General features: G+C 47.0%; 1 protein-coding gene across 11 annotated transcripts in view; it reads left to right on the top strand.

Annotated features, from left to right (window-relative positions):
- The window catches only part of myocd (myocardin), an 81461-nt gene that overhangs the window by 54095 nt on the left and 8796 nt on the right, over window positions 1-18570 (top strand). For 9 of the 11 annotated variants that reach the window (XM_077000114.1, XM_077000113.1, XM_077000112.1 and 6 more), the window contains 6 exons: window positions 11321-11386; window positions 14058-14113; window positions 14320-14389; window positions 14846-15010; window positions 17027-17202; window positions 17972-18073. In XM_077000114.1, the coding sequence (XP_076856229.1) occupies window positions 11321-11386; window positions 14058-14113; window positions 14320-14389; window positions 14846-15010; window positions 17027-17202; window positions 17972-18073 (635 nt within the window). Of the gene's footprint in view, window positions 1-6522; window positions 7351-8364; window positions 9016-11320; window positions 11387-14057; window positions 14114-14319; window positions 14390-14845; window positions 15011-17026; window positions 17203-17971; window positions 18074-18570 lie in introns of those variants that run through there. The other 2 variants (XM_077000119.1, XM_077000121.1) reach the window with 2 other exon arrangements.

The raw sequence follows: 18570 nt of genomic DNA, 5'->3' as shown, positions 1-18570 counted from the left end.
AACAGTAATGTGGGGGAATCAATCAAATGGTGCCTTAAATTTCTTTTGAAAGCTGCCCATCCCAGAGGCCAAGTAAAACACTGGAGATGCAGTCATATTTTTAAGGTTTCAACTGACATACCAGCAGTTATGGGAATCGGCTGAAGAACAAACAATGTAATACCACTTTCATATTGAAATATCTCAAGAGTGTATCTGAGAATCTACATCACACTGGTTGAGGTCTAATACCATCAGGCTTTCAGAGGTTATATCTACATGTGCTTGTCTAATGCGCTATACAGTTGTGTTAAAATAAATGGCATGGCAATTGACTATTTGGTTTCAGGTTTTAGCTACTGAGCTCCGTTGGTGGAATTACTGTGAACATAGGGCTCCAGTATCATACCTGCAGGTAAGCCGGAGTAATGTTTTCCTTACCATGTAATTCATAGTCTCCTGGCCGCCTGATTAAAACAAGAGACTCCCAACCTTAGAGCTGCACCGACTGCCAAAAATGTCTTGGTTCCAGTGCATTCCACTCAGAACGCCCTAAAGGTGATTTGTACTCTCCTGTGGAAGTCACAATAGGATGGACTGCAATGTGATGATCCACCTAAACACTGAGCCAAACCTTCTTGTAGTGATCCAAACGCACAAACCAGACCAGACTGTTTTTTTATTTGGGATTTTTGGTACATGTCTGCATTGCCAAGGACTTATCATCATATTACAATAGGAAATTAAGGAAAAGGTGCATTTGATGCTGAGGATGTTGCTTTAGATTTTGTGACTGCATCAGTGTGAAGGTTCATCATAAGTGGCATTACATGTTATGTTAAAAACTGACAAAAATACTTTTTGCAGTGTCAAATATTTTGAAGATGCTAAATTATTAAAATTATGAATCAGTGTAATTTCTGGTTGGTGATAACCACTAATTGCCCATTACTTAAACAATTCTGATTAAGTTTATATCACACTACAGAGTGTGTTCAAAGAGTGATTGTTTATTAATTAGATTTTTAAGGAATGTTCTACTTTACACTCAAATGTTAAAGTTAAGCTCAGATTTGAAATATGAAAATATGGGCATTTTTTCTTTTCTAGATATCAGGTTAACGGTTATTCAGTGCTTCAGCATAAGCAAGTAGCCACATCTGGAACAGGACCTAATTAATTCATCCTTCTTAAGGATGAATTAACATCATCTTAACATTAGCACTTTATAAATTAATGTAGGCTATTATATATCCCATTATATCCCACCTATTTCAAGATATTTTCAGCAAACAGTAGAAACAATTGATATCTTCGAACCATTATGAGCACTGAAGTGGCATTACAGGACAGTGAAGGAGAGATAAGAGTGAGATCATCTCTGTATGGTATGTGGCTAATGAAAGCTCTGCATATCATCACACGCAAGTAGTTGTTTCAGACCTGAGGGAAACAGAACCCATGACGTGCGCTAATGTGTGTCCTCCACTAATTGGCACCTCGCCCGACAGCCGTCACCTCACACCCTCCCGCAGGTCAGACCAGCGTTGCGTCTGCCTCGCTTTGGAGAAACTAGCAAATGCAACGGGAGTGAGCTACACTGCGCCGGCCGCTGGTTTCATTGCGTTTCTAGAAGTGGCTCCCTATGGATTCAGGCTTCTTTTGTGTCATTTTTTTGTTGTTTGTTTGCGATAAGAGGTTGTATCAGGGGGCACGTTCAGGTGTGTTGAGGAAGAAGTGGAAAAGAACAGAAGCTTTGGTCAGCTGAGATGAGGGTGTTTAAAGGACCAGGTTGCTGCTTCAGTGCCAAAGTATCCATTGACTTCAGACTTCCTCCTGATCAGTGTGAACCAGTCTGAGTTATGAGTTCTGCTAATAGTTGAGAGTCCGAGAGCTGTAGTACAGCATGTCTCTAAACGCGAATGCAAATGTAGGATGTAATAATAATAATAATAGTAAAAGCATCTACCAAATTCTGTTCATATCAATGAAAGAGGAGCTGGCAAAGAAGTTGTGGTCATTATTATCAGCCCACATTTTCTCATAGGTGTAAAATATCAAACATTTGCCTCAAAGTGTTTGTTCAGCTTTTCAGTCTGTAAAGAAAGCATGCCTGTCCTGACCAAATCACCTATCACTGCAGAAATCCTGCAGACGTAATGTAGCGGATCAAGCTTGCAGAGTGATGGCAGTGTGATTTCACACAAGCTGTACTGAGTCCACTTGCACAAGTTCCCCGGTCTGGACATAACATCTGCCTGTTTAGTTTGAACACAGAATGGCAGAACCTGTCATTTTTTTTCCCTCTCTGAGGTCAATTGGAGCCAGGTCCTCCAGATTAATCCCAGTTATCTAGGGAAGTGCCTGATAAGATGCGGCTGGCCATGTTTATCTCTGCTCAAAATGGGACGCGTTGGGACGTGTGGCCTCATGTGACATGGCCTAAACCAACAAAAACAGGGACTTGGTCTTTCCTTGGGCACCGGGAAAATGACAGAACATTTCAGCCAGGCGGCCTGAAAGTCTTCACTTCATTCTGAAACACGTCCATGCAGATATTTTTGCAAATTCGAGAGCTTTCCATTTTGATGTATTGATAGTGTGGCGGAGGTAAGGAGGGATTTTGTCCACCGGTTCTCGGCCTGACAGGTTAAGACAGAGAGGCTGTGGGAGCCCAACGCTTCTGTCGATGGTCTCACAGAGCAAGACAAAATGTAAAAGGCTTCCGAGATGATGCAGGTGGCCACCTTTGAGTGGAGAGAATCAGGGGTCTAGAAATCATAAACCTAGTAACTGACCCTACTGCGTTTAACAGAGCACATAGATGTTGTATCTATTGTAACTATTGGTAGTTTTTTTTAACAAACCCTTAGTGATATACTACAAATTCTCCACTGTGAAGAGGTGTGGCCTGCAGCTTGGATTCAATGTGTCTTGCTAGATACTGTGCATACCTAGTTAACTTATGTCAGAGCTGCATGAGAGAAGAATGTGACTTCACTGTTCAATGTCTTGTTGACATTTTCACAATACATGAACTTCCAAGTTTTACATAGTCTATGGGATATTATGTCATAAGGGGGGTGTGTGGTGGGGGGTGCATCACTTTAGACTCACGAGACTAAAATGACAATGACTTATACACCAAACACACTCCTCAACGTATACAGTAGTCCTTAGACTAAACACTGATGAGTGTTAAATGTAGTTCAGAGACATCTGATCAAAACATACACAAACATCTCTTTCCATACATAAATCTAACTAAAAAAACAGATCCCGTTTTACCTGACAGAAACCAATCATTTGTGCTCTTGCAAAGAAAAGAAACTGACTTATTTTCAATACCTGCTCTTGATACCAGACTGCTCTCATCGAAATATTAGCCATGGCCTCATATTATCTGAAATTGAGTCCAGCAGCCATTATTGGATTTGAAGTGTGTTTTTGAGGTTTTAAGAATACCACGGGAAGGCCATACTGTGGTTCAGTTAATAACACGGCAGCAGCAGCACAAAGCCCATGTGCAGCAGGGTCTCCATATACCCTTGCGCTATAATCTTCATCATATTTCTCTTTTCCCACAATGGCCAAGTGCCAGCATGTTGGAGACGAAAGCGAAGGCAGCAGTGGTTCCTGAAAGCTCTGCCAGTAGTGAAGGCACAGTGTGACAGCCTCACGTTTCCACCCAGAACCGTCCGGACCGGACTCGGCCAGGCCGTGCTCTTCTATGCACGTTTGGGTTTTGAACTCCATCGTTCCCCCCGCCAGCTGCGCGGAAACCGCAATCCTTCAGCCCAATAGATATGCTCCCCACGTCTTTTCCTCCCGTCACTTTTGATTTTGACCTTCATCTGATCTCTAGCACCATCTTAATGAAACAACAGTGTGTGTTCAACACCACTTCTCCCCATAGTTCTTGCCATTTTCCCTCAAAATCTGCACAAGAAAGAAAAACGATGCTTGAGAGAAAACACTAGCTCTTGTACAGCCTTACTGGATATTTTATTCTATCAACATTTCATTGTGAGAAATGTTAGAAACCAAATCAGCACTGCCCTGCCGAAACGATGTGAACGATGAAGGTTCTCAAAAGACCTTTTGAAAAATTGTAACACAATGTCAAGGAGTCTAAACAAAAGTCTCTTGGGGGGGAGACGACGTTCTTTCACATTTCAGAAAGTGGACCCAATCTCCCAACCGCCCCCTGAGGAGATGGATTCTCCATTTGGGAGTGTTTACCTGTGTCCTTGGTCATCTCTCTAACGCACAGGCAGCTACGACAGTAAGCAGAGGACAGTCATTAAAGTAGAACTGTAACTGAGACCAATGGGGTTCCGAAGGATAAGGACCAGCTGTTGCAGCCGCTGCCTCTGGGTTGTGGTGCGTTCACGGTCTCGTGCAGCCAGAGAACACCATCAGCCATCCTCCTCACGCTAGCTCCCACTTGTCTCCTCAGTCTTCATCACTTCCATTACCCCCCTCCCCATCCTTTCCACTCTGTCTTTCTCACTCTTTGTCTCTCTCCCCCTCTGTCTCTGAGATGTCCCCTCCCCCTCTCAGTCTCCCCAGGACCACTGGCTCTACTCAAGACCCATTGGCTTGCGCCTCCTCCCTGGGCTGTCTGTGTGCGCGAGACCCTGTCTGTCTGGTGTGGTCTGAGTCCTAGCCAAGAGCATGCTAAACTCCACTCCTCTTCCACACTCATTCTTTTTTTCCCCATCTGTTCTGTCCATCATTTTGTCCAAACAGCTGTGCACGAAAAGGAGAAAGTTACGTTGTCACACCTGTGCAAAAGTGTTCACTACAATTTCTTCTCATACCAGCTTGTGTCTCTGATCGCAATCAGCAGAGTATATAAAACAGGGTGGGTGTCTGTTCATAGCCTCAAACTGTTACCTCTTCCGACTTTCAGAAACAGATGTCTGTAGACAATAGAAAAACAACAGCTGTCATGGACAGGTCCATCTGGTGGTGTGTATGTCAGCGTTCGTAGTACTTTTTTAAATACGTGGGTGACCTCAAATAAGCTAAGACAGGAATTCCCTTTCATTACTATTGTCATTTAGTTTTGGAACCTTCTCATTTAATAATACTCTTTAGTCCACACCAAGAAAAAAGAACCCACAGATTTATAGATGAATTCAAAGTTCAAAAGTGTTTTCACTGGAAACTGATGAATGATATTTTTACTTTCTTAACACACTGAATTATACAGAGACACCAATATCGGTTAAAACTCAAGTGCAAATGTTAACAGTACTCTTTAAGCAAAGTTTTCATTAAAAAATCTTTTTGGGGTGCCAATAAACACATCGTGAAAGATGGTAACATTGCTGATGAATTCAATATGGCGTTAAACGTTGGATTCTGAGAAACACGCTCCCCAAACTCCTCAGGCCATAAAGCTCTGTAACACCACCATAATAACATATCCAAGATGAATTCTGTGCTATAGGACACGTGTGTGTCTGGCCTCGACACAGCGCTACATGACCGTATACACTCATTTATCATAAACCCAGAAGCGTGATTCATGTCTCACGGCGCGACTCCGAGCCGCTCCGCGATGTCTGCTCTGTCGAGAAGCTGCGGAGACGCCGAGACGCGGGGCCCCTGTTATAGGGAGGGATCAGGACGGGACTCGGTGACCCTCGGAGGAATTTTGCAGGGATGCTCCACGTCCGCCTGTCAGGCCCGGCCTGCTGGAGCAGCTTCCCGTTAAGCACTTTCACCTGCTGATTAAGCCCTCCCAGCTCTGGCCGAGTCAACCTTTGGCCACACCCCCTGCCCCCGTCGAAAACAGACAGCTCACAAGTCAAGATGTCCTAATGTAAATATTTGACTGCGCTTGTGTATTGGACGCTGAAGCACTTTGTGTGGCGAAGAGAGTGGCCGGACTGCTGGGTGCCATTAGTGAGTTGAAGCCCTTGGATTCGTTTTTAGTCTGACCGAAGTGCTTCGGAAGTGGCGGGCCCAGGGGCTCTGTGGCTTGAGGAAAAATTGGCTGGGTTCTTGGGGGGGGTTGGAGTTGAGGGTTTGGGGGAGCAAGAATAGCTCAAGAGCAGTGACAGCCATGTTCGCCCCATACCGGCTGGGCCCACTGTGGGAGATGGGGGGCGCAGCAAAAGTGTGAATAATTAGAGAAAGAACAAAGTGCATCAGGTATAACGCACCTCAGTTTAAATGTGAGCTCAGCAGTCCTGTGCAGTTCTTCTGTAGTGGCTTTGTCTTCTTCCAAAAAATCTCGCTACTGATGAGCGTCCTCCCCTGACTCATCGGCTGGAGGTGCTGTTGTGTATAATGGGCATGTTTGGAGTAAACACCCGGGCCCACAGGGACGGTTGGAGCTGTGCTGGGACTATGAGGTTGCAGCCCCTGCCCCCAAGCCCCACCCTCCACCCCCAGCTCCACCTCCCATCCCAGCCCACCCTCAAGCACAGTTGTGACAGCTTGTGGGAGCTGGAGGAAAGGCTGTCAGTATTCTGAGTGGAGATTCCTGCTCTTAAGATAAGATAAGAACACAAATATACACACACACACAGTCACACTGACTGTATTCGAAATTCTATCCCACAGGTTTCAGTTTCCCTTCGCCTCTGCTTTCTAGAGCAACATGTGGGAAACCCAGGTATGAGATATGGCCTCACTCAAAACGGACATTTCTCTAGTTCAGCTTTATCTAACATGCCATGCCCCTCCTGCCAACCGGTATCCATTAAGTCCAGATGTGGATCTGAGGAGACAGCTTTCATTCTGCAGGGAGTTTTATTGGAGAAACAGAGGATCTTAATTCACATTCTCAACTCTCACGCTCTATAGCAGGTCCCTGTGCCTGTGTGCGTGTGTGTGTGTGTGTGTGTTTGTGTGTGTGTGTGTGTGTGTGTATGCGCACGCGTGTGCAGGCAGACAGCAGGGGCAGCCCCTCTGCCAAGCTGCTGGAGACTGTAGCGGTGAGGAGAAGGAGGAGGGCCCAGGACTCTCCCCCCACCCGTTTAAGACCCTCCCTGCTGCAAAGCCCCTCTCAGTTCCTCTGTGGTGGAGCGGAGACCCCCACCGCTGCGTGGGACCCAAGCCTCTCTCCGAAGCCCAGTGGGCTGGCTGACTCTCTTCCCGCCCCGTCTCAGGCAGCTCTGTGTCGGTCGCTGTGTTTAGATGCTCCCGAGAGGGGGATACGTCCGTCGCTTTCCGGCCGCTCGTTCGGACGCCGCGCCATCGGTGACCTTTCCGCATACCGGACCGGACTGAAGCGAGTTGGCTTTTCAACATAATTACCGTGGTGACGCTCTCACGCCGGACTCCCATCCCATAGCACAATGACTCTTCTGGGCTCTGAACACTCCGTCCTCATTCGCAACAAGTTTAGATCAGGTAAGCTTGTTCCCATAGGAACCCGTCACAAGCTTTCTTTAGACAGCACCTGGTGACAGTGTTGTCAGACATGGAAAAACAACAAATGTGTCATCCATGTATCTGCGTTTTTCTGTTTTCTCTTTTATTTTATTTTCTATTTTACTATCACATGTGAAGTGATTTTATTTATTAAGTGACTTTACTTATGGTGATTTTATAACAATGCTTTTTTAACAACGATGCTGGGAGTATCTGAAGTAAAGAGGATCAGAGGAGAGCAGGCGTGTCCTGTGTCAGTCTGGAAGTGGACCGGGTTGTTATTGGTGGTCTGCGTGAGGGATCTGCTCCTCTCATCTGCTGTGAGCGTACAGCACCTGCTCCTCTTCCTCTACATGGGAAGTTACAGTCGAGCGTCTGCTTTCAATCGCCCCAGCTGATCTGAGCCAGATGTCACAGGTTATCCGATGGCAACAGTTTTGCATGACCTTACCCGTCTACAGGGTGAGGGGTGTATTGTTTAAGCCCCGCCCCCAACAAGTGCCAGTTCAAGGCGTTAGTTTTACCCGTCCCTGATGTCCCTAATTGTCTCTTCGGCTCAGTGTACTCGTTCTCTCTCTGACTGATAAGTGTCTCTCCTGTTCTCATACGAATATATGTACACATGTAGTTCTTCTTCAGAGTACGGAAGCACTGTACAGATAAGCAGGCTGTGTGAACAACAGCGCCACCTCTCTATCATAAAGGATATTGACAGAGGCATATCTCTGTCCTGTGAGGAAAGGCAAAAAGGCGATCTGGCAACAGGCTGTAGCTTTGTTTCATTCAACTTGATACCAAAAGAACAATTCCCCCGGGCCTGCAAAGAATTTCACTTCACAAAGTCTCTCTTCAGTGGACTAATTGCTTACCAGAAATTACAGGCAAAATTGAGCTTTTCCCTCCTGATGTTTAGAGCGGTGGGCGGTTGGGGGGGGGAGTGGTCGCTAGGGGGTGGACACTCTCGTGCCCAGGGGAAGAGAAGATGACACGCCTCTCGTTCACTGTGGTATGGTCAAGAGGGCTTAAAAGGCTGCTCGTTTTGAGCAGCACACATTAGCACACTAATACTCCACAGATGTGGGACTGTTTACGCATAGACGTACACATTTTGGTTCCGTATGGCCGCTGGCTGGAGCCGGTCGTCTGTGCGTGTGTGTGCGTGTGTGTGTGTGTGTGCGTGTGTGTGTGTGTGTGTGTGTGTGTGTGTGTGTGTGTGTGTGTGTGTGTGTGTGTGTGTGTGTGTGTGTGTGTGTGTGTGTGTACAAAATAAAGCAGTGAGATAGGGATCTGCCAGCACATCCCTTCTGGACATGTTTAGTTCATGGAGGGACTTCATTAAAGGTTGGAGGGCTCACTCCCCCACTGCCCTTCCTTATATAACTGCTGCAGCCACACCAAACATCCAGACAATTAAAGGTGTGTATTGGCTTCCCTTTGCTTTGGCTTCCAATACAGATAAAACCATGTAATTTGTGTAGTCACAGAGGAGGCTGTTTTCTTTTTTGTTTGTTTGTATGTTTGTTGTTTTATGTGGAGCTGATGGTGGTTGAGCTGGATTACGGAACACAAAATATTCTTGGCTATCCAGAAGTTGAGGAAGTGGTTTCTGTCTGTTTCAGTCTGAAAACACACATTTCCCATCAGGTAGATGACCATATTCTCCATTTTGATCGTGCTGTTCTGTCCACCAAGGTGCTCTCCAAACAATGCCATTTGATTTCTATTTTTGCTGGTATGTTGAAATAGCTCTTGTTGCCGTGAGATTTGGGAGTGGGCACATCTGTTGGGCCAGGGCGGCCAGTCAACGTGCTGGTTCTGACCAGCACCAGACAGAACCAGGCCGGGCGATCAAGGGTTGCGGCCCACTGATTCTTTGGCTCAATTGTTTTAGAGACCTGAATCTCAGCAAAAAATATAAACCATGAAGGCTTCCTAAGGCCTGATCCGAGAACCTCCGCTCAAAGTGGAATTGGCCTGTGTGTGTATGTGTATGTGTGTGTGTGTGTGTGTGTGTGTGTGTGTGTGTGTGTGTGTGTGTGTGTGTGTGTGTGTGTGTGTTTGTGTGCCTGCACGATGGGAGAAACTGTTTCAATAGTCTCAACTCAGCGACAGCTTGAAATGGCATATCTGTAAACACGTTCGCTGAAACGTCAGGAGCTTATACAGGTTTGCCTCTCAGGCCGTGTGTATGACTGTGCAGTGAATATTCCATATGCAAGAGCCTTCTGAATGATCAACAGAGCTGGCCCTCACTCACCAAACTTCACAAGCTAACCTTGCTAGTCACCGAGCTGAACAACCATGTCTGCATCCAGTCAGACGTGCTTCTGCTCATGTTGTGAACCGGAGATGTCATGTCTGCGATGAGCAACCCTCTACAGAAGCTTGTTGTTCATATAGCCACAAATACTCCACAGACGTCTGCATCGTATCAGGGATACTGCCTCATTGTTATTTGCCACAACAGCATTTCACCTCCGCCGAGCGTTGGTTTGTCCCTGCACTCGTGAGTGCCAATAAACACCGTGACGGGCAGACACCGGAAAATCCGTTTCATATTCGTTTGAAACATGTAACGGATTGTTCGAAGCAGTCCGGCGACAAAGCTCAGGGCGGGCGGCTTTGACAGAGGCCTTAAGTACTAAACCTCTTTCCTTCAGGTTTTCAGGGCAGGCACGAGCTCTGTTTGTAAGTTCATGGCTCAAAGACAACGAATGCAGCTGGTTAAGGATGTTCAGTCAGCTCATCTGGTTGTTATTGCTCTGAGGACTTTTTTGATCCCGTGTCTATGAAGCTGTGCAGGGTCTTATTGAGGGCAATTACTGTGGGCAATCTTGGAGTTTGAAGTTGTTTAATGCCCCCTCACACACACCCACACTTCACAAAGCATGCGTAAATAATGCATTTGGTGCCCAGAGGCAAGCTCAGACTCAATTTATTAATTTATTTTTTAGTAATATTTTTGAGTTATCCACCTGTTGATCTTTCTGCAATAATAATACACTCATGTTCCTCTGAGAAAAACAGCAATGTCAGAGCCAATAGGTTACAAGACTGAAAAGGCTTCCTCTGTCACCTCAGTGCTCTGCCCTGATTGGTTCTGACTGAAGCACTTCAGTTACTTTCATTTGGCCTTCTAAAATAGGCTCCTAAATTGTCCAAAAGTACTTCCAGGTAACGCGGACGATCAGCACAGGCTGTTGGTCCTGTTGGTGTGTGAACAACCACCTCCCCATGCCAGATCCGTGCACGCTTGCCCTGTTCCACCCATCTATTTGCCCATTAACAGTTCACGCTTCTGTGGTTGGCACTGTCCATCCAGATTTGAAGGACGCCCGGGGCGAGTTCTGAGGAGAATCAGATGTGCCTCGTCAAGGCCGCTGTTGTGTAGGTGTGGACGAGGCTCTGGGTGCGTGTTTCATCGCATGGGCATCCTCCGCACGCCACATGCACATTATTGAGCCGGCGTGTTGAGCGCCAACGACATTTCGCGATAACCCACCACCTCAGGACTGAGCTCATCACTGAGTGTTGAGCACCCTCACTGCGGAGACATGCTACACAAAACAAAGAAAGCAACAGGCTCGCAAATATTTCTTAAAACAGGATGTAGGCCCATGATAAACACAGCTCCTGGCTTTTAAACAAATCTCCCTGCAGTGTGTGGTCCTCGTGGGCGTGAGGGGTTCTGGGGGCTGAGGGACAGGCGGGTGGGCGTCGGTCATAAATGCAGGAGCCGGCCGTGTTGTCGTCACTGTGTGTGCGCTCTGTGTGGAAGACCTGAAAGGCTCTCAACTGTCTCCATATGCCTGCAGGGATGATGTGTTCCCTAGTGCAGATTTATGCTTCATTCCCTAGTTTCACTTATGATGAGTCAACTACTCTCTCTCTCTCTCTCTCTCTCTCTCTCTCTCTCTCTCTCTCTCTATGTCTCCCCTCCCCTCCACAGTCCTACAGCTGAGACTCCAGCAGCGGAGGACAAGAGAGCAGTTAGCAGACCAGGGCATCATGCCTCGTGAGTAACACCTCCTCTTCAACACCCCCCCTCCACCCCGTCCTCCCCTCTAGCATTTTGTACGTGTCACCATGACCTCCAGCCCCCCCCCCCCCCCCCAAACACACACACATGCACACAGTTCCCCAACGTGTTATTGGTGAAGAACTGTGTTGGAAAAAAAAAAACCTGAAGTGCTCTGACTCTCGTCAGGAGCCATTGCAGTGACAAACATGAAGGCCCGCCTAAGCCGGCCCGCGACCCCTGCTGACCCCCTTGGGGAAGGACACCGCTGCCTCCTGTGTGCTGCTGCCAGTGAAGCAGTGTCAGGACACAATGCCCTGGAGCTGAATAGGTGCCATTGGTCCAGCGCCAGCACGTGTGGGACAGACTCTGTCTGGCCGTCTTCATTTGGCCACCCAGGTTCTGACGTTTAATGTTGTCAGCCAACATATGGGACCACAGATCAGTACATCCACTGATTTTCACACTCAGTTTTGGTGTAAAAACTAGAAATACTGCCATCCCTTGTGCCTTAGTTTAGTTAATTTGATCAGTGTTTCCATATTGTGTCATTTGTAATCCCAACTAATCATTAGTGTTATATAAAGATACTGAGTTATATGACGGTATGAAGTAAAACACTATAATTTAAGACACTCCTTCCCAAATGAAAGGCCCATCTGCTGAAACAGGTCTCCCTTTCAGACAGCGCCATGCTCCTGTGACCTACACATACACACCCAGTGAAGGCAGCAGATGACTCTGCAGGGTATCTACCCAGCCTGTGAGTGGCTGCATTCAGACGTGCGGTTGCTTCCACAGAGCACAGGGCCGACTTCTCGTGCAGACAGCCACCGGTGGTCAGATAACTAGCATGAGTGCGCACAGGAAAAGAATTCAGAGGCCTGCCCAGTGCTATCACAGTCTGGAAGTCTGCCAAAGATAAAGGCGCCAGAGAACACGATTGGCCGGCCTGCGGCCCCTTTAAAGAAGATTTTTGACGGCTGTATATCTATCGATTACGGGCGAAGAGGTGGACGAGGCCTGAGATTGGGGATGGGGGTTTGAGTGCAGCTGTGGTGCGGGAGATTTCGGCAGGCGAAGCGTCTGTGGAAAGATGAGCATGAGCAGAGAGGCAGAAACAGGAGTGCTGGAGACAGCCGCGAGGTCTTAATCCATGCAAGCGCTCCAGTCTGCACGTCTGTCTGAGCAGCGACTTTCCGCCGAGAAACCAGTGCCCTCCTCATGCCAGAGCACTTGTGCCGTTCCATTTTCCTCATGGTCTTCCTATCAGAATTCCTCATGTTCCTCACTGGCCAGAACACTGGTTCATAACGCGGGACCTGTCCAGAACACCCCCACTCCCCCGGCGTGTGTCTGTCGGACTCTGTCAAGCGCACCTTGCGTCTCGAAAGGCCCGTGTGAGGCTGGGATCGCAAAATTCCCTTGGCTGGCGGAATTCCACCGTTGTCTGGGGAGGAGGACGGCCTGCGCATGTCCTGTGTATACATTTCCCCGGGAACATCTGGTGTTTATTAGCCACTTGAAAGCAGCAGTCAGGTCTCTGGGGCTGTTTTGGCGTGTGGCGGGGGAGGGGCCAGAGGTTCAGGCGTTCTTTCTCTCCGTCTTGACAAAACGTCCAGGAACCACTTGTTTGGGGGGATTTTTTTTTATGACTGATGGCTACTAGGTCATATCTCACTGGAATGTATTTTAAACTGAACTTCTACTGTGCAACTCAAAGCCCTCATATCTCTTGGTTTCTGTCAGAAGGGTAAACTAAGCGCCTGTCTACATGCTTTAGGGCAGTGCAGCAATTTAGCGAATTGTGGCTCAGGGCGTATGTCAAAGAAACCAAATGTCCAATACATCTGCTACTGTTCATCTGCTATGTTGTGTTATCTTATATATTTTACTAGGACATGTTAAAAGCTACACAGCTGTGCTTGGCTTCCTTATTAATAGGTCAAAGGACAAGACAAGTGGTCTGGATGATGTCTTGGACTTAGAACAAATCTAACACGCTTATCTTATCAGCATCGTTAGTGCTACTTAATCAGGGAGGGACCCAGGAAAAGGACTGAACAGCACAGCAGGACACAGTATCAGTGCAGGTGCCAGAATGGAGGTGGTCCATTAAGCTCCATTATGTGTAGAGGAAAAGTAATAGACCAGAGGACACCAACGAAACATCCCCCCAGTAGCAGGTAGAAATGCAGGAGAGACTCATATAGAACGTCTGAGAGCAGACTAAGTGTACTGGACATGTTTACCTGACGGTCCTAGTGAGACCTAACAGTACCACATGACAGCAGACAGTATTTACTATTAAAACCGCATAATGCAAAATGACAAAAATTACATTTCAATACAGCTTAATATGAAGAAGCACATGAAGGCTGCCTATTGATGTAGAACTTAACTGTCAAGTTTGTTTTTTTGTTTTTGGTACAATTACCGAAGATTCCTCGCCTACGATTTTGCCAGGAGCCCAAATATGTTCCCCAAAGTGCTGCAATTCCTTTATTGCAATCAAGCTAACAACTGCATAAGGGGTATAATTGGTGGTGGGGGTAGGGGGGGTGTAGAATGGGCCCAGTGCAGGTGCTGCCAGTGATTACTGATGCAGGACTGATTGTAAACAGGAATATATCATGTTCATGTAGCCCCTTTGCATTTGGCTTTCTAGCTCTGAAGAGCCCGGCTACATTCCATGAGCAGAGGAGAAGTCTGGAGCGATCCAAGGTGAGAACCACATGCATCGTTATCTGTCCAGGGCCGTCAGACTGTGGCTGGGGGGTCTGAATTGTTGGGGGAATAATCAAAAGAATGATCCTGCCCGCACGCATATAAAGCTTTCACACATTCAAGAGATTTGGTTAAACATTCAGATTGTGTTTTGACTTTAACTGAGGCCTGATGTTAACTGAGGAACTGGTGCTATTTGTCAGACTGGAGATTATCTGAAGCACAAAGTCAACAGCAGACCAGAGAAGTCCGTCAGCATGCATATAGTACAAGGTAAGACCTTCAGTACTACAGCCACATGCTAGAATAGGTCAGAAGGTGCCCGCACCAGTTAGCTTGTATGAATGACATCATTCTTCTTCATGCATTCCGTGGTGCGGTCTCATCTTCTGCTGTGAACATTTGTAGCCACATCAGAGGTGTGAACACTGAACACTGGAAGCAATAATAAAAATATAGCAGCCATAAAGAAAACAAACCACATTGGTTTTTGCTTTTTGGCAGCAGTCTGGTACAGCAAGACTGTGTACACAAGACTCATTCTGACACTTCGGTGAAAGCCCTGCGTGATTGGTGTTGACAGATGAGGCCCTTGGGTGTGTCCTGACTTGGACGCTTTCACAATAACTGTTTACACCAGCCATGACACTGCTGCTGCATGGTCGTGTTTGTGTGCGTGTGCAAAGCAGTGGATTAACTCTGATTACGGTTGCTGCGTTCTCCACACAGACTCCGCTATCGAGACCTCTGCTCAGGAACCGCCGAGCAAATTAAGGCGTGCACGGCTCGCCGACGACCTCAATGAGAAGATCGCGCTGAGACCGGGCCCTCTGGAGCTGGTCGAGAAGAACATCATTGCTGTCGACTCCAGCGTTAAAGAGGCCGCTCTGAAAGGTACCCGCACCGCTGCGGTGCTCTGCAATCTTGTGGATATTACTAACAATCACCGGTTGCAATTCCCCCTCAACCATGCTTAAAGCTCATTTCCATATCAAATCAAAGGTAAACGCGGAGGAAATGTTTTCCGGTCATTACACGCTCTGAACCTCGCTATTCCCAAACTTTCCCACTCCCAGCAGGAGATGTTTAGCAATATTCCTGACAATCCTCCAAACCTTGCACGCTACAAACACAGTCTGATTTAAGGGGCCGTTGGCCCGCAGCCACACTCGTTTACTATGCCTTGCGTCCGTGCCACTGCTGAAAGCGACGTTTGCGGACTCCGGCGCTAAACACTCCACACCCCCCAAAACCAAACCCTGTGGTTCCGTGCGTAAACGTGTTGCGTAAGCCAACCGTAAGGCCGAGGACCTCCGTTTACATTACCTCTGCTGGAAGACGAGCGTGTTTTATTGAGATGAACAGCAGCTGGGTTTGGCCCCGCCCCTTGTCTCAGGAGATCAAATGAGCAGTCGCCCCTTGCTGCTCTGTTTTGACTCCCGATGATTTATGTGGCTCCGACGAGCCACCTACATAGGTGTCTGAGGGGACCGGGGCCGCTGTGCAGCTGTGCGTCGTCCCAGGAGACCCCATCCTGCAACGCTCCCATGACCTGCTCTCTGGTTTTGATTATTAGACCTGTGGGCTTTTAAATAAGCAAAGGCCTCTGAGATTTTACAACTTTCTTTGAAGGGCAATCGCAGGCTCCCAGTAATCTGAAAGGCCTTCGGTATCTGTATATATACACTCTGCATAAATGCCCTTAGCACTATTTTTTGCACTTTTTCCAGTTTTTAGCTCTTTTCCCTTCCCCACCCCATCTGCCCATGAGGTTTGCAACTCTTAATGAAACAAAACTAGGCAGGTGTCTCTAGGCCAGGTCAAGTTACAGTGTCCAGGTCAGTCCAGCACCAGCAGGTGGAGAAAAACAAACCCGTTTTTCTGCTGGACCTGAAGGTTGTGCTCAGACCGAGGGGACGGAGGATGTGCCCAGAACACTGACAGGAGAGTGCCATGATAGAAACCAGGGCCCACGCTCTTGGCAGTTGGCTAGTCACATGCTCAGATACAGCACGGGTCCCACACAAGCACACACACACACACACACACACGCACCACATGCCACCTCTCTCGTAACCCCTAGTCTGACCTTTGCTGATAGAACAGCATCCACCCCAACCACCCCCCCCACCCCCCATGCTCCTCGATATTATCAGGCCTCCCTCTAAGCTGAAGTGCCCCATCTACCCCACCCCCAAACCCCCACCACCACCCCATATCACGACACCATGGAGCCAAGTGCCTCCATTAGACGCAAGTGTGTCAGAAGACCAGTCTTGTCTCGGCCGGCTGGATCCTGCAGGACTAGGGCAGAAGCGGCGGGTTTCTGGCACACACGCACACCGGCCACACTCCCCTCCCCGCACGGACGCACACGCCCGGGCACGAGGCAGCCGCGCTCCAACGCGGAGAGACAGTTTCTCAAATATTTACACAGACACACACTTCAGAGCCATGCAATTCTCCTTAACTCTTCTGCGAGTGAAGATGTTAATCAGTTTTGTTTTACATCAGTTCGAACTGCAGTCTGGGGCTCTTGGTAGGTCCCCCCAAACCCCCCCCCCCCCCCCCCCCATACTCCCCCCCCCTTCTGTCTGCTTTGTTTTAGTTTGCCTTGTTGTGCATTTGACTCTCTTCATAGTCCAGTCTTAAAGCAATACTTCAACATAAAACACCATTTTTGTCAGGGCTGAGAGTAGTTAAAAAATGTTTTTTAGTCACATGCCTGGTTTTGAAGATACATACGGCACCAATATTATTCCTTAGATTTATCCCTGGAAAACTGAGCATCTAATGCACAATAAAACAAACTCTGAAACCATTTAAAACAACTGGATACTTTCTGAAATTGAAGGTGTTCCTCGGCTTCCTAACCCCTCATATCCTTGTATTCTTTTGTTACCTCTTCAGTGAACCATGGGAAGTTCCCCAAACAGGAGGACTCGTATGCGTTTGAGGAGGACAGCGGCAGTGAGAGCCTGTCTCCAGAGCAGCCCCTCAGCGACGAGTCCCAGAGCTCAGCCGGAGTCTTTGCTGAGAGCAAGGCCAGCTGCGGCCTCTCACCCACACTCACCAGCCCCTCGCAGGTGAACAGCCACCCTGGGCCTGTTGGGATACAACACACCCACATCTCCGAATGACCAAATGACTACATCATGTTTGCGTATTGCTGGTAGGAGTATTATGACCTTTGTAGATTGTCACAAATAAGTAGCTCATAAGGTCTTACTGTTTAGCGGAGCTTATACTTTCCAAAATACATCAGTACCGTTACATGCGTTATCTTCACTGAAGACATCAGATGCGTGTCTTGGTTTTTAGAGAAATGTTAGAAATAGCTTTGGGAAGTGCGCCTCCTTGTGGCCACAGTTTAAATTGCAGTGTCCTGGTTAGCCTCCTGAGAGACCGTTGCGGTCTCTGGCTTGAGGCCCAGCCCTGCAGGCCAGTTTGTTTCTGTCAAAGTGCAAAGGACACAACGGCTTTTCTTTATATGTGTGTGATTTTACTGTTTTTGTTAGTTTTTTACTTTTTCAATATTTTTAATTTTTCAAACTTTGTACTTTACTACAATTATCAATCTCTCTCTCTCTCTCTCTCTCTCTCTCTCTCTCTATATATATATATATATATATATATATATATATATATATATATATATATATATATGTGTGTGTGTGTGTGTATATATATATATATATATATATATATATATATATATATATATATATATATATATATATATATATTCATATTCTTTTCAAAATGTTTCACATTCTTTTAAACTTCAGTCATAATTTAGGTGCAATCATAATCACTGCTTGTTCTCATGCAACGTTTCAAATCTTTATAATTAAGGCCTCACAACCCAGTGAAAGTGCTACTCCAAACCATGAAGAAAATGCTGGCATGCCAACCAACCAATCAGCTCCTCCCATCCCAGTGCCTGCAATCATCAAGGTAGGTCAGCCTGCAGATACAGTGATCAGAGATGACTGCGTCATTGGAAACAACTGGACGTAACAAGATTGAATTGCCTTCCATGAAAAACACAGTGTGTTGATGAAGCAGAAGCCCAGCGTGTTTACACATGTGAACTTTCAGAACAGAGCAGAGATGTACTGAGAAATGTTCATGTGGTAATGTCACTAACGCTTCACACCGGTGTTAGCATGTAACTACAGCATCAATTTGTGTAAAATTGTGAGTAACAGTGTTACAATGTAACAAACTCTGTATACATTGGTACTCAGTTCCATTGTTACATGATATTCACTATGTTGTGCTGCAGTGAATTATATAGTTACGGTTTACAGCAGTGACACAGTAGCGAACCGTGACCATTATACCTGGGCCCGCTCCCATCCACCCCCACCCCCTAAAAAAATTGTCTCTTCACCTAATTAACTGCAATAAAAAAAATTTAAATTGAGAGGACAGTACAGCTTTAGAAACAC

The sequence above is a fragment of the Brachyhypopomus gauderio genome, chromosome 3, assembly GCF_052324685.1.
Source record: "Brachyhypopomus gauderio isolate BG-103 chromosome 3, BGAUD_0.2, whole genome shotgun sequence".
NCBI classification, from domain to species: domain Eukaryota; kingdom Metazoa; phylum Chordata; class Actinopteri; order Gymnotiformes; family Hypopomidae; genus Brachyhypopomus; species Brachyhypopomus gauderio.
This window is presented reverse-complemented; position numbering and strand designations above follow the sequence as displayed.